This window comes from Dermacentor silvarum, chromosome 8, assembly GCF_013339745.2.
Source record: "Dermacentor silvarum isolate Dsil-2018 chromosome 8, BIME_Dsil_1.4, whole genome shotgun sequence".
In the NCBI taxonomy this organism is placed as follows: domain Eukaryota; kingdom Metazoa; phylum Arthropoda; class Arachnida; order Ixodida; family Ixodidae; genus Dermacentor; species Dermacentor silvarum.
The window spans coordinates 80,955,589-80,971,691 of NC_051161.1; the positions used below are offsets into that span (position 1 = coordinate 80,955,589).

The following is a 16,103-nucleotide window of genomic DNA, read 5'->3' on the forward strand; positions in this document are numbered from 1 at the left end:
TTCCGCAACAATGTGCTTTGGAGAGTCACTGCATGTGTGTATTGCTCTTTTACATGCCGTGGTTCTAATTTTAGTGCTGTTCATGTTTTTGCTCCATGCATTGAATTTCACCAGACTGCACAAATGACTCTGGTGGACTACTCAAGCCACAGCGCTCGGGGACCGAGTAATGAGCAATTATTATGTCGCAGACACTCGCACTGATACATGCTGTGTTAGCTAACTTGTACTAAGCCTTTAAAGAAACGATCGATAATGCAGCCAATTTAGTATCGTTCATCCTCTTGGGAAGGTAACTATTTTTTGTGCGATTAGATCATTATTTACAATATTAATTTAATCAATTTCTGATGCAATTGCATATTCCTGAAGTGCTTTACAATGCTTCCATTGAAGATATTTTATTGAAACAATACGTTAAAAGTGGATAAATTAATAATTGCTATTAATTGATACGAGCTCACGGTGTAAATACATTAAGTTCCTCAAAAAGGTTTGTTGTAATGCCGCATCTCGGTTGCATTCTCGTATTTGATAAGGCTTGGCACGAGTTAGCCTAAACACACCCCACATTTCCCGCCAGTAGTTTATGAGTAGGAACGTGCCTGCTAGTAGCAAATATGTAATAAATAATTACGTATATTTTACATTTAATGGAATCCGAAATTATACCTTAGCAAAATTACCCACTTAATTTTTTTTGATTCCGGTGCCCACTATAATCTCAGCACGCCATCAATAAGGTAAGCATACCCTTTTGAATAAAAGTCTCAACGTTCAGTAAAGCAGCACCTTAATATTTGAGTTTCGGGTGTGACGAAAAGCAGTATGAATGACAGTTACCGCGAAACTAGGGTATAGCACAGGACAGGAACGTTTAAACGTGGAACGTTACGGCTATTAGCCGCGGATGCGGCGAACGTCCTCAGGAAAACTTTCAAGACAAAGTGGTGTTTCTCTCGCATGTATTGGCGATGCGTAAAAGCTGAGCCTCACTTCTTTTACTTTGCTACCCGACAGGAGTGTACGATGATCCAGCGTGCTTCTCTACGTTACCTAGCCACGCTGTTCTTGTCGTCGGCTATGGCGTTCTCGATGGCAAGAAGTACTGGCTTGTGAAGAACAGGTGAGAGCAAAAGTACTAGTCATTAGCAATCGTTTCTCAGCTCGGCATTGCAAAGCGATTGCCTTTGTGCGTCTGTTTCTGTGTACGTGCACGTGTCAGTGTGTGTTTAGAGCCCCCCCCCCCCCCCCCCCCGCCTTTTCCAAACACGTGGGAGAGTTGGCTACTGTCCAAGTCAGCGCGAGGCTGATATCTGTCTCGTACATTGCGTTATGCATTACTTCGAGCCAGAGAGGAGTGCATAGTGCATATGTGGAGCAAATGGCGTCGAATCACGCACTTGCGATTAGGAATCATTCAAGGCTGACGATCGTGAATGAGGAGGCTCACACTCAAGATAAGAGCGATCTTGCACACGGAAATGAGAACAAGTGATGCACTTGGTACCTTAATTTTATTGCGATAGCAATTATATGGACACTTTAACCATATTTCTGCCGTCGGCGTCGCTGTCATCGTCGCCGTCGCCGTGAGGTTCCGTATAAATTCCAAGAGCCATAAAATCGTCGCCGCGCTCCGTATTCGCGAGTGAAAGCGCGCGGGGGACGTGCGCTATCACGGAGAGTGAACGCACGGCAGAAAGCAAACGTGACCGTCGCGCGAAATTGGTGGGGGTATGGGAGATAGGGAGGCGGGGCGACGCTCTGCTGCGGCACCAAATGCCCATCTTGCAACCGGGCGCAAGGGGAACTGGCCACTCAATCTCCCACGCGAAAGCAAGAAAGCGGGAAGGCAGCGCAGGAGGGAGGGGGGGGGGCAGCTTGTACTTTGCCAAGAACAGCGCTTGTACTTTGCCCGGCTGTGGCGATCGCCCGCACTGTCTCTTAAAAGCGATCTCCGCACGGCTCTGACCTTTGTATGCACTATGCATTCGCCGCTCAGTTTTCGTTGAAGCGATAGACCGCACAAACTTTCGCTCACTGCGGCGGCTTCGCTTGATACCAGCGTTTTGACAATTGTTGTCTGAGGTCAATCAGTGTGATCTATTCATGTTTACTTGTGCGCGCTGACACCACGCTTGTTAATTCAGTTAGTAAGCAAATGTGTCCAAGTTTATGCAGCCCATAACACTATTATCCCTACCTCAAATATCCTTCTACGAATTTGCTACCGCAATTGATGCTTCGCCTTTCAGGCGAAACTGCGACATTTTTTCTTTCGTAGCTGACATATATGCCGCTGAGGATATATTTTTTTCAAGCGATCAAGCGAGTAACTATGACCGTCATCCATTATTTTCTGCAAGAAGGCAAATAAAGCATACAAAACGAAAACGTCATGTGCGTAAACACTAGGTAATAATGAGATTTAGTAATTTAATAACCTAAATCAGTTGACAATGAATGCACAACAGCTCAGAGTATTTTGTGGCCTGCAGTCTGGTGTGCGCCTCCTTGTCAAGCAGCTCACTGTACTCCGATGTAATCGTTAAATATAGGGATAACTATGGAGTGAACTCGCTAAGATGTAGCTTCGTCTACCTGCTGCCCCACAGGTCGAGCGCAGTTGGCTGTATCAAATAGCAGAGTACGTCGTGATACGTTCGACGCGATACGTATGACGTAAATCGTGTACGTACCACGTGATATATGATAACGGTGGCTAGATTAGGTCCTAAACCAGATACGCCCAGCATAAAGGCGCGAAGGGTCATGGCTTTTCATGGTTTTCTATGAAATTTACTGTGATGTTTGATATATTCAGGCAATGAACAGACTAAATGCTGTAAGTTCGTCTATTCTTAATCTGACCCATTATAACAATTTTTTATTGAATCTTTCTTTTTCTCCTTCTAGTTGGAGCGAGTCCTGGGGCGACAAGGGCTACATCCTGATGTCCCGCGACAAGGACAATCAATGTGGCATCGCTACTGTCCCTAGCTACCCGCTTGTATAAGTGGTCCAAGGAAACAGAATTAAAACCAGTAATGCGGAAACAGAACCAGCGCGGTACAACAAGCCCAAATAATATATAGGGTGTTTCATTTTAGCTGCACCAAATTTTCAAAAATTGCCTGTGGCAGATAGCCCAATTATAATACTTGATCTAAACTAGGGCGCTATAACGTAAAATGATTCCAAACTGTTTTGATTCCAAACTCCTGACGTCAAATTTACGTAACAACCGATGCAAGCATCGGGCGGTGACCCGCAACGTTGTCTGAACAACCCAATCAAACACTCTCCTCGTTTATAGGAGGTCACCTTTGTTCGCTTTCAAAACCAATAACATTGTCTACACTCAGTGGTTTTTCTTATCTAATTGGCTGACAAGAGGCGAGGATCACGCTCTAGTGGAGAGGGTTTTGATGGGGCCGAGCCAGCACAGTGAAAATAGATAACCGCATGAAGAGGGTGGTGCCGGCTTCTCCGATTGGTCCGCTTCGCCTTACTTAGCTTGCGGTAGCTGGTCGAAAATCGCCGCGGCGTGCAGCGGAAGGATAAGAGTGCCGCTAAAACGGATCCTTAGCAAGCAAGAGTTGGCAGAGCGATGTCGTATGCATGCCGAAATGGCTCAATAACGTTTTACTGCCACGCAAAAAGGTTTATCATGCGCAAATAAATACATGCTCACTGGTAGGTGCTTGTAGCGAGGGCCTGATCGATCGGCGGCAACCATCTTCTATTCCTTTCAGAACGTAGAAGTCTGTGGCTATTCCGAGAAATGTTCAGTTTTGTTCGGCATATTAATGCATTTTTTTCGCGTACACGTCACTTTGACGTGGTGAGTTTTCGCGGTTTTGCGAGGTCGCGTGACAGATAGGCGAAGTGGGCGTAGACAGAAAACATTGGACCAATAGCTGAGGGCTAATGGTGAAAAGGCGTCGAATCAGGAATGATTATTTTTGTTTTGTGTGGTTTAATCATGCATAATCAGTGTGTACACGTTACATCAGATGGGGAGCTATCGCTGTTTTCGTGACGTCGCGTGACAGACAGGCGAAGTTGGGAGTGGCCCGAAAATGTTTTGACCAATCGTGCAGGCTGATTGCAGAACTTGGAATCAAAACAGTTTGGAATCATTTTACGTTATAGCACCCCTACTCGAAGATTCCGACCAAACTACGCAATTGAGAAGCCTCTTCTCGAAAGACAGACCTTGTCGAGTGAGATTGTGCCACACCACGACAGCCCCGTTTAGGTGACGGAAAACTAGAGCACGTTAAGCACCTCCACGCAGGTGCGGCGATACAAAAAAGACTCGGCACTTTGAGTGTGCTATGGTGAGAGTGTCTAGCGTTGCGTGTACTATCAATGATATGCGACTGCAAAAAGGAAGCTGCCCGATTATTACTTAGATGATTTACCCTACGACACAGTACGTGAAGCACGTGTAACGCAAACGGGGCACTCAAGACAAGCGAGAAGACTGACTTCTCTGTGGTTTGGTGAGCCCCGTTTGAGCTACAGATCGCTTCACTTAAGTCGTGATTCTCTCTTCTCTGAATGAAAGCTACTTAAATACCATTGAGCAAGGACGTCTGCTAGTCGATCAAGAACTTGCGTGTTTAATGTGTAGCATTCACTTGTGTGTGCACATGAAGTTCCGGGTCGTGATGTTCCATCTCTTTAAATTCCCCGCAATTTTCTCACGACTAGGCAAAGTGTCGCCCTATATGTATTTCAATAGACACTGCACGAACTTCAAATTATTGCAAAAATAGAGATAGCTGCGCGAGTTGGTGGGGTAACATAATTATAAAACAGCGCCAGAGACGCTGACAGTGGGAACTACAGGACGGTTATTCAAATTATACACGTTTTCTGTATTTATACAGACAATACCTTTTCCGCTGCTTCGGAAAAACAATAGAGTGAATGGGTAGTAACTGTTGCTGTTAATCCTCTCGTTTCTCTCATTTTGAGCAGGGACTAAACACTTACCCTGCAAAATTTCACCCCGCACGCGCACTACTGCAGCCTTGAGAGACGAAAACGCCCTTTTTACGTCTAACCGTCGAGTTGCTCCCATTTCCCCTACTTTCTGGTTACCTTTGAGGAAACTGATCCCCTTCTCACAACAGTAGCCCCGTAAATATAATCGTCTTGATGGCGATGCTTCTAATTAGATTTCACTGTCTCTCCTTGTCTTGCTCCAGAAAAGAGCTAGCGCAGTATGCTATCTAGAATATAGGTGGCTGTCAATAACGATGTTGACACTGATGCACAATACTGATGTCAAACGCATGTTTCACATCACTGGTAGCATAAATGAAGAGGCATCCAAGTATCGGGATGTGCATATACTCGTATATTCGTACAAATAGGAATCATGTAAGAATCATGTGTATTCTTTCGAATGAATCATGTAATGGATGGCCGCCACATTGATGAACAACAGCACAAAAACATTGCCATTTTCTTACTGCACATTACATACCACAACAAGGTTGATTTTGTTGCAGTTATTGATACTAAAGAAGACCATTCATAACAATATTCAGGCCTGTGTGGACTATCACTGTTTCAAGGACAACGAAATCCTGCAGGGCCTTTTTTTTTTTCAGGCGAAGCTTGTATTGCCTCGCAAGTGTCGGCGGTGGTGGTGGTGGTGGCCCGCTAAAACCATCTCGAAAACCTGTCGAAAACTCGGGTCTCGTTCACTTCGCATATACCAAAATTGGCATGGAAGGGTACGAATGTGTGGCTAACATGACTGATAGGTCATGACATCAAAACATCACATTCGCGTCAGTTACGTCACAATTAACAATAATAAAATCACGTGTGGCGCATACCCATGTTAGATATGCGGGTATAAGCCACGGACAAGAAAGAAGGAAGGAAGGTAGGAAGGAAAGAAAGAAGGAACGAAGGAAGAAAGAGAGAAGGATAGAAAGAAATCACGTGTGGCACGTACCGGAGCCCTACATTTCAGCTCCGCTGATTAGGTGTGTCGCAGGGATGAAAAGGGAAGGAAAGGGGGTGGGCGCGCGCTCCGCCGGGCATCCCTCGCCTCAGAACAGTCTCGGCGCCCGGATGGGAAGGCATGCCCGGTGCGTTCCGCCGTGGAGCAGGCTGCCTTTGAGCAACGGCGCCGCGAACTCGCTCGGGAAAGGGCTCTACGTTGACGTGCCGATTCTAGCGTGAGGGCTTCCGAATATCAGGCAAAACGTCAGCGAAGAGCCGCGCACCCCAAGTTGCGGGAGCGCGATGTTGAGGCCAAACGTCAGCGAAGAGCAGCCAACCCTAAGTTTAGGGCAAAGCAAGCGGAACGCCTGCGACAGCGTCGTCTTCCCACAAGCTTCGCTTACCCCCATTTTCTCGACAGGAAAAGGGCTGGTGTTTTTTAAGCGAAGATTTATAGGTTCACAAGTGTGGGCGGTGGTGGTGGTGGTGTCACGCTGAAAAGTGGGCCGATCCTAGTGATAGTGCAGAAAGGGTCCAAGCTCAATGGCACATACCCCTGTGGGCTCGCGGACATGTAACACGCTCTTGAACTGCCCATGTAACATGTGGGACCCAAAGAGACAAAACCACCAGCCCTTCTCCTGTCGAGAAAATGGGGGTAAGCGAAGGTTGTCGTCCGATTCTAGCGTGAGGGCTTCCGACGCCCAGGCGAAACGTCAGGGAAGAGCCACGGACCCTGAGTTGCGGGAGCGCGATGTTGAGGCCGAACGTCAGCGAAGAACAGCCGACCCTGAGTTTAGGGCTTACGAAGCGGAACGCCTGCGATAGTGTCGTCTTGCCACAAGCTACGCTTAACCCAATTTTCACGCCAGGGGAAGGGCTCTGAATTTTTTTACAAGGCTATGTCTAGCCTGAACGTCCGTGTCTGTTCGCAGAAACTATCATCATCAGCAATGGCTCGGGCGTCGTCATCTTCTTCCACAGCTGGCTCCGTTGCCGCTCATCATTTCAGCGTAGAATTTCACTTCTCTTCTGTCGTCGCAATGTGGAGGCCGTGTTTACGGGGGTATGAGCCATAGCTTAACCCCACAAAGCCCAATGTATCATTTTTGATACGCTGATTTTGGCACCTAAAACTTTGATTTAAGCACTGGAAACCCTATGCAGGGCCTATACACGTGTTTTTTATAGACCGGAGGGAGTTCTCAGTTGTGGATAGTTCTGCAAATCAATTACTAAGCGATTAATTGCCGTGCTAATTATTGTATACACAATTATTGTTTGATTGTTTTCTTTGTACCAATATACCCCCTATAACCGTAAATTGATGTGAATAAGCTCTTTTAATTTTCTTTGATGTGGAATGGTATTCGGGCTTTGTGCGGTTAAGGGGGCATGAGCCATTGCATGAGCATGCTCATGCATGAGCATGAGCCATCAGTTAAGGGGGCATGAGTCCTACGTGACGAATAGATGTAATTTTGAAGCAATTTAATTTAGAAAAATTGCAATCAGCAATGTCGGGACGATGCTGCGCCACCGGGCAAACTCGAGACATTGAACGCAAGTATTTGTGGTTCGACAACAACTTGTCCCTCATCCGTGTGATCTGCTCCGACGAAAAGCGACACAATGCCTTGGAAGTGCTGAATGAACATTATGCTACTAGTGGAGAAGACCTTGGTGAATTTAGAGCTTACGGTACGAGTAAGGAATCTTTAACCAAGGAACATCTAGCATGTTTTCAGCACTGTGAAGGGGTACGTATACCCTCCATTTGTTGTGATGGTGATAAGCTCAGCTTATCATCCACCTTCACGCAGTGGAAGGGCCGACGATTTTTTTTTCGAGCAATGAACATTTTGCCCTTTACATATGATAATGACAACGTGGTAATCTATATTTATGACAGTAGACACGATCCTAAAATGCTCTTCATTATTTTGCAATATTTATACACAATGTATTGCACGTATTTCTGCGGCGCGAATCATTTCTGCAATCAAGTCCAGGATTTCCTAATTCTTAATAAAGCTTTCTGCCACATGAAACGTGGTCTGGCCACCGATACAGTGTGTCAGCAAAGATACAGATGATGTCTAAAGCCGTAGCAAGCGTGGCAGAACTAAGTGGGCAGTAAGTCAGAATGGCTCTGGCGTATTTTCGGTAAATCAAGCTGCTGATGGCAGAGGTAAAGACAAGTAGGCGCATGAGTAGGTGTATAAGTGGGCGCATGAGTAGGCAAAATATCGGGGATAGATACAAGTTCTAACAACGCAAAAACAAATAATCCTCACCCAAACCTTGTTCCAGGTTTATGTGCGTCTTCCTTTTTGCTATTTACACTGTGCTTCTCCAAGGCCACTTAGGTTAACTACCCAAGGGCTTCACCTAAAGCAAATAGCTACTGCTTCTTCATGAAACCCGACCAGAACAAAAAAAGATAAGGAAGCAGAAATTCTGTTCTCAATTGAAAAGTGGAATATGCTTGGTTGGTCCACCATTCTAACAAAATTATTTGCAGGGATAGTTGGCGAACAGCATGACGAAAGTAGCTCGAAAATTAGGAACAGGAGACATAAAAAGAACCATTCTACCGAATTGAAGTGAAACTTCTGTCATACCTGTAGGCACCTTCATATGGTTGTGGGCAGCATGAGAAGTAAAATGCTTATACGCAATGCGCAACCACTCGCAAAGTGCCACTGGATTTCTCAGTCTCACTGGTCCAGTCGGATAACGGGTGGGAATTTTCTACATTAACCTTGACAAAAGTTTCAGTTCTCTGCTATGGCACTGCACGCAGTGTAACAGCTTTCAGGAGCCTTTTCAAACAGTGTGTATTCTGTAGATGCGAATCGCAAGCTTTGCCGCATTATGACGCTTGTCTCCATGGCAGCTCGTGAGGAAGTTCGCCGGATCATCATACCAATTCGTATTCGAGCCACCAAGCAAAGTTACTTCGCACCATTCAGAAGAATGTGAATGTTGAAACGAGACCCTTTTCGCGAAACCATCGTGATGTAATGCAGTATTGCGCACTCTAATTTTAATTCACAGATGCTGCTTATAGCCGCGTGTATTGCAGCTGTTGATGATACAGATACTACGTTGAACTTACACATCAAACTAAAGTGACTCTTGGTTCATCAGTAGAGGTATTGGACGCCCCGCCGACCCCACCACCCTCCCTCTTCTATTTGATTGCGTGAATTTTTGCAACGACGATCAGTCTACGAGGATACCTTTGACTTGACTGATGAGGCCATCCACTACACAGTTATCACTTCAGGAGGAAGAGAAGTCAGCCTGTGCACAACTGACAAGTGGCAAAAGAAACTTATCTGATAGCCTGTTGCCACGTGCAAAGCAATTCACTTAGGCTTTCACAGCTTGTACTGGGAGATTTCTGTTTTATCTGCTTCGATGGACATGTTTCCGCGAAACCAGACAATTGTTTGATAGTGTCTGTATTGTGCAGCTTGTGTTTTCGTGAGCTCAAGCAGCACGTCTCAGTGGCACACCTGTGAGTGCCAATCTGATAACGTCTACGCATGAGTGGTAAGTGGCATCCTTCAGCTAAGCCATAGTCTTTGAACGTCTCTTAGGCTAACAGAAAAGTGTTCTTGCTTACTGCGTAAATTATGGTGCGTGTCGACGTGTTGTGCTCTCTTTTCAAAGCGAAGCTTTCTTTCATCCCCCCCCCCCTACTTTTCGGGTGCTCGTTACTGGCTGTTGTCTTGCACGATTTGCCGGCACCGGACATAGTGAAAACAAGCACCGCATATAGTGCAAACCAACATGATTGGGGCGGCAGACGATACACGTAAGCGTTGACGTGAGCTCCACTACCACTAGGCCATCGTTGTCATGTTTTACAGCGGAGCTGTTAAACGCTTGCTAGGTTGGTGTTGTTTTCGTGCGCAGCATCACCGAGCTGGGAGAGCGTGAGCTGGGAGAGAGTGAAGTTTGTGCTCGTTCTCTGCACGTGCCCGTGCCACTGCTCCCGCGTTCGTCGTCGTTGTCTCCTTCCACAGCTGGCTGCGTTGCCTCTAATCATTCCAGCGTAGAATTTCACTTCTCTTCTGTAGTCCTAATGGGGAGGCCGCGTTTACGGGGTTATGAGCCATTGCTTAAGGGGGGTATGAGCCAGTAATGAGCAGCTGACGACGTGTCCTAACGCGTTTGAGCAATGCCACCGCGAACGCGCTCGGGAAAGGGCTCGTCGTCGACGGGCCGGTTTTAGCGTGAGGGCCTCCGAAGCCCAAGCGAAACGTGAGCGAAGAGCCGTGGACCCCGAGTTAAGAGAGCACGATGTTGAGACCAAACGTCAGTGAAGAGCCACCGACCCCGAGTTGTGGGAGCGCGATGTTGAGGCCAAACGTCTGCGGCGTCTTGACCTCAAGGAACCCGACAATGGTGATGCACGCCTCGGCAACGCTAGCGCCAACTTCCCCGGTGCGACGGCCACGTGGCAACGCGAGTTTCTCAACCGGAACGTTCATGATAGACATGTTCCGTTGGATGATGCCCAACGACGATACGCCCATTCTCATCGTGGGGGGCAATATTTACTACAGCAGACCCACCATAGTGACAGCTTCGCTGGCTTCCATCTTCACAGTGGTGGAAGTGCTCTGAATTTTTGTCATCATCCTGTCATAATTCCACCACCTTCGTGCCATTGTCATTGTTCCTTCGTTGTCATGTCTTTGTCGTCACACCGCTATCGTCAAGCCGTTGTCGTCATACAGTCGTCGTCGTTTTGTCATCAACATTTCGTCATTGTCATTCATCATTGATATTGCTTCGCCTTCGTAAGCGCGTCGTCATCCTTTCGTGACCGTTTCATCGTCGTTATTATGCCGTAGTAATTTCAGTGTCGTAATTCATTTGTCATCATGCCGTCGTTGACAATCAGCCGTCGATCGTGGTTGTCCCATTGTAGTTACGCCATCATTATCATCATCGTCATTATTCCAGCGCATACATCCCGTTGTCGGTTTGTCTTTGTCGTCATATCATCGTCGTCATTGCATCTTCGTCCTGTCATTGTCGTCATGCCATCGGTGCCCCGCCGTCGTAACATCGTTATTCTATTATCATCGTCCCATTGTCGTCATAAGGCCGTGGTCGTCATACCGTCGCATTCATGATGCAATCGTCGTCATTTCGTCGTCGTCGTCGTTCTGTCCTCCTCATTGTGCCGTAGTGATTCCAGTGTCATCATGCTATTGTCTTCATGCCATCGTCGGTATTGCGTCTTCGACATACAGAGGTGGTCGTTTCGCCGTCATCATTCACCAGTCGTCATTGCCTCGTCATCATGCCGTCTTGGTCGTCGCGCCAGCGGTCATGCGTGAAATGCGCATGATCGAGCACCATACGTTTATTTTGAGCAAGGTGTTTCCCTGTAAAAATGTGCCGAAGCTGGCCGTGCACTCTATAATTGCAAACGCTGGCGAAACACAAAGTAGACAACCAGACACGTAAGCTGTTCAACGTATCTGCCTTTCACCTCTTGTTGCCCTTCCAGGCGAAACGAAAAGTCTTCATCACCATTGCAAACTTCGCTTAAACCGGTTCCCACAGCACGTGAGATCTGCGTATATGTATGTTTACGAGAGAGACCCGTTGCTTCTTCCGAGTCCCTCCCAGCGCCCGCTTCCCCAACGCTCATTTACTCCGCCTCCAAATCCCGAAGAGCCTCGCAACTACCGTCCAGGGCGCCGCCGCTCGTCTTCCCCTCTCCGACGCTCGACATCACCTCTGCTACCGGCCTCCGGCACTCCTGACTACCGATCAGAAAACTAGATGGTGCAGTTTTTGGAGGGAAAGCTGCATGGCCCGCACAGACTACAATTCCTCCAGTGTGCCCGGCCAATACTTTATTAGTGTGTGTAGAAGGCGTACCAGTTCCTGCATTGATTGATACGGGCGCAGCTATTTCTGTTATTCACGCTGACTTGTGCTCTCGTCTACGCAAGGTTACTACACCTTACAATGGAGCTATTCTACATGGCGCAAATAATGTTGTGATTCGGCCATCGGCACAATGCACCGTTCGAGTTTCGATTGACGGGATTTGCCACCATATCCAGTTCGCAGTGTTGACTTCCTGTGCTCGCATGGTTATATTAGTGAGGGACTTTCTCTCTTCGGCGTCTGCTTTCATTTCGTGCCGTCAACGCCTCGTTAACTTGACCGAGACCGACAATTCCAACGACGTGGCTGACCCGCGCCTTCGCTTACGAACTGCTGACGAATGTATGGTGCCTCCTGGCCGCGAACAACTTCTTGTAGTTAAAACTCGGACATCGCCGATGGTGACGTTTTAGTTGTACCATCAGCTCGTTGCCTATCCAAAGGGATTGCTCTGGCACTTAGCCTTGTTCGCTTCACCAACGGCACGGCCACTTTGGCTGTACTCAACACAACCACTGAGCCAGTACTTCTTCCTAAAGGCGCTGTTGTAATTTGCGTCTTGGACACTCAGCCTGTCTCTGTGCTTACCTCGACTACTGCTGTTTCACAAGCACCTACATCTATAGATACGGTCCCTGCTTCTGTTCTCGCTAGTGCAATCAGCACCGATCTAACGCCACAGCAGACGGAAGAGTTACTGGCGTTGTTATCCAAGCATAAAGACTCCTTCGACGTGCACTCTCCTCTTCTGGGACAGATTTCTGCAACGGCTCATCGCATACACACAGATGGAACTTCCATCGTGCGCCGGCGGCCATATCGTGTTTCTTCCGCCAAACGCCAGATCATCGATACCCACGTGGCCGACATGCTGAAACGAAGCATCATCCGCCCTTCCTCAAGCCCTTGGTCGTCTCCTGTCGTTTTGGTGCGTAAGAAAGACGGCTCAGTGCGATTTTGCGTAGACTACCGTGCCTTGAACAAAATAACCCGCAAAGATCTATATCCACTGCCCCGAATCGATGACGCGTTAGATTCATTACAAGGCGCGGAGTATTTCACCAGCCTTGATCTACGCTCCGGATACTGGCAGATCCCCATGCACGAAGCAGACAAGGAAAAAACTGCCTTTGCCACACCCGATGGACTTTACGAATTTAACGTAATACCTTTCGGCCTGTGTAATGCTCCCGCCACATTTGAGCGGATGATTGACACTGTACTACGACGGGGCCTAAAGTGGAAGACTTGCTTATGCTACCTTGACGACATCGTCATATTTTCGTCGACCTTCCATCAGCACTTGCAGCACCTCGACGAAGTCTTGAGATGCCTCTCTGCTGCTGGCCTTCAGCTGAATACAAAAAAGTGCCACTTCGCCAGCAAAACCATTAAAGTGCTCGGACACCTTGTCAGCAAGGAGGGCATTCGACCTGACCCCGATAAGATTACCGCTGTCCTGGGCTTCCCCAGGCCTCAACGCGCCAAAGATTTGCGTAGCTTCCTTGGCCTAGCTTCGTATTTTCGGCGCTTCATACGTAACTTTGCCACCATTGCGGCGCCGCTCCATCAACTACTTCCTTCTGGAGCTCCCTATGTATGGTCGGACGAATGCGAAACTGCATTTGATGCCCTAAAGCGTGCCCTTACGTCCGACCGTGTCATTTGTCATTTCCACAACACCGCACCCACTCTTCTACATACTGCACAACAGTCTCGTAAGTGGTGGAGGCTGCTCTCGATTCCTTGGTCCTCTATGACTTCGAGTATCCCTGGAGCTTCGTTCCGGTCGCCGCTTACCCCGCACCTCCACCACTTGCGAGACAGCTGTGCAACCTCGACGGTTTATTATGCAGGCCGCGAGCTGAAGCGAGTGACGCTGGCCATGATGATGAGTATATACAGATGAAGAAGATGAAGGGGTAATATAATGCTCACAATATATATATATATATATATATATATATATAGAGAGAGATTGCTAGGCTACAAAATACACCAATATACTAGCCGAGAACAAATACGGCAGAACGTTTGCCTTTATCTGCTTTCTTTAATACACTCTTTGAACTTACGTTAAATTTTCGTTTTACAGCGGAGCAGTATATACCCTTTCATAGGATTTTCAATGTCCTCACCTCAAAACTCCGGCGTTTTTTCTGAGGACACAAAACAAACCAGTAAGGCATGTGCTGACACTTGCCGTAGCAAGATGAAAGCTAAGAAACCACCCAATACTACCTAACGCCGTTGTCAGCGGTCGTGGCGGAGCGACCCAGTAAGACATGTACTGACAGCTGGCGTAGCAAGGGAAAAGCTATGGAACGGGCGGCGAGTAGCAGCGAGTCCGAGTGGCTGCCCGTAAGCGGCGGGCTCGACAGGAAGGTGGGTGTCGGGAAGCGGAGAATGCGGCGATGCGACGCAGGTACCACGCCAGTAAATTGCACGAGCACAAGGGTGCGTATGCGAAATTTCAGTGGAAATTTCTGGACAGACAAACAAACTGCTCCCGAGGCCCAACGTCGGGACTGCAGACGTGAGCGAGAGCGGCGGGTGGCACGAACCATCGAGGAGGGGCCGAAGAGGCTGTTCGTAAGCGGCGAGCTCGAGCGGAGAGACTCCCAGATCGCGAAGCAAGAAATGCGACGCAACGACGGAGGTACCACGCTCGGAAGGCTGGTACTTACAGTGGTTCGAATGCGCAATTCCGCCGAGACTTCGTAGACAAAACGTTTGGCTTCAGTTGTGTGTGTGACCAATTGTGGTCTGAAAACGACCTATCGGTGATTGCGAACATTCATGACGTCACGCGACAGCGTGATTTCCTTGCTGGTGCGAGTAGTGATCTTTGTGTAGTTCTTTTACACCTCCGCTGGTAGCCCACATTCGCAGAGTGGAATGACTGCGATTTTTTTTTCTTCGTTTGAACGACCCGTAACAAGGTGTGCTACGTGCGTCATTTGCTAAAGTTGCCTCTTTTCACTTTCAGCGTGAAGTTCACTGAATCAAGAAGTCAGAAATGAAACCTTCAATGCCAACCTTGCTACTAGTCACCAACCTGGTGGCTGGTACCGTCCTTCTTGACCAGGCGTTAATAGAGGAGCAGTGGAAATCGTTCAAGTCAATGCATGGTAAATTGCCCTTTAGACGCCTTAGGTTTCGTGACGCGCGGTGGGTACGATAGAAATAACTTCAAGACTATTCACGGAGGATACCGCATTTTTCACTGCATAGCTATAGCCACATTTAATTAACTGCTGCGAAGGCGACTAATCACGCAGGTATAGACGATGACGTGCAGTGAAAGCCCAACTTAAGAAGTCATGAAAAAAAGCAGTCCCATTCGAAACGGCAGTGGTCGCGCTCCTGTCACTATCGAGAGTCAGCCTGGTAATAAAAATGAACAAGGCACTGCTGTACTCGGGGATACCTTATGAAGACATTATTAGGTACGCACAACATCGCAGTCGCTGTTAAGTTGATAGCGGCCGCAGACTTATATTGTGAATTGCCTACACTTGTCTCTTCCATCTCAAAAATAGCTTGGCGATTAGGTCGGCACGATATTTCTTCACACAAATAATAACTTGCCTTTAGATGGTTACATAAATGTACTTAACAAATTACCTTCACTGTGACCCACTTAGGTATGCCGCCGTTGCAGAGTATCTGCGGCGTTATGCTACAGAAAACAAAGTCGCGGTTAAATTTTCACTATTCGCCGGATAGTTTCGATGGGGGCGCAATGTAAAGAAGCGCTCGTGTACCGTGCTTTGAGTGCATGCTGAAGCAGCTTAATTCGTTAAAAGTAACCGGTAGCCCGCCTCCACTACTAAGGCGTCTTTTGTAGGTCATGTCTTGCTTCAGAACGTTAAACCCTGTAACTTAAGCAGCTCATGTAAAAGAAATGCACTGCTTGATGTGTGTAATCTGGTGTGGTTTGGACTGTGAAAAGGTGAAAGGCTGTGAAAAGGGCTAGGTGGAGAGGAGGACGGTTAGGTGTTTGGCAAGGAGCGGATTTATCGTTGCATGATCGATGATGTCTCCCTCGCCACCTTACATGCTTAATTACCTGAGAACGGTCGCGGAATAAGGGGCTCCCCTCAGTGATGTGTGTGACTGCGGGGATCTGGGTTGGAGATTTGTGTAAAACTACAGAGGTAATTCAAACGGAGCGGCCTGTCGATCACGGAAGGTTCATGCAG

At 47.7% G+C, this 16,103-nt stretch overlaps 1 protein-coding gene across 1 annotated transcript in view; it reads left to right on the top strand.

Annotated features, from left to right (window-relative positions):
• The window catches only part of LOC119462229 (cathepsin L-like), a 42,043-nt gene that overhangs the window by 14,787 nt on the left and 11,153 nt on the right, over nt 1-16,103 (top strand). Inside the window, exons 7-9 of the mRNA XM_049672902.1 lie at nt 1,021-1,126; nt 2,920-3,013; nt 14,909-15,029. Coding sequence (XP_049528859.1) covers nt 1,021-1,126; nt 2,920-3,013; nt 14,909-15,029 — 321 coding nt within the window. The remainder of the gene's footprint in view (nt 1-1,020; nt 1,127-2,919; nt 3,014-14,908; nt 15,030-16,103) is intronic.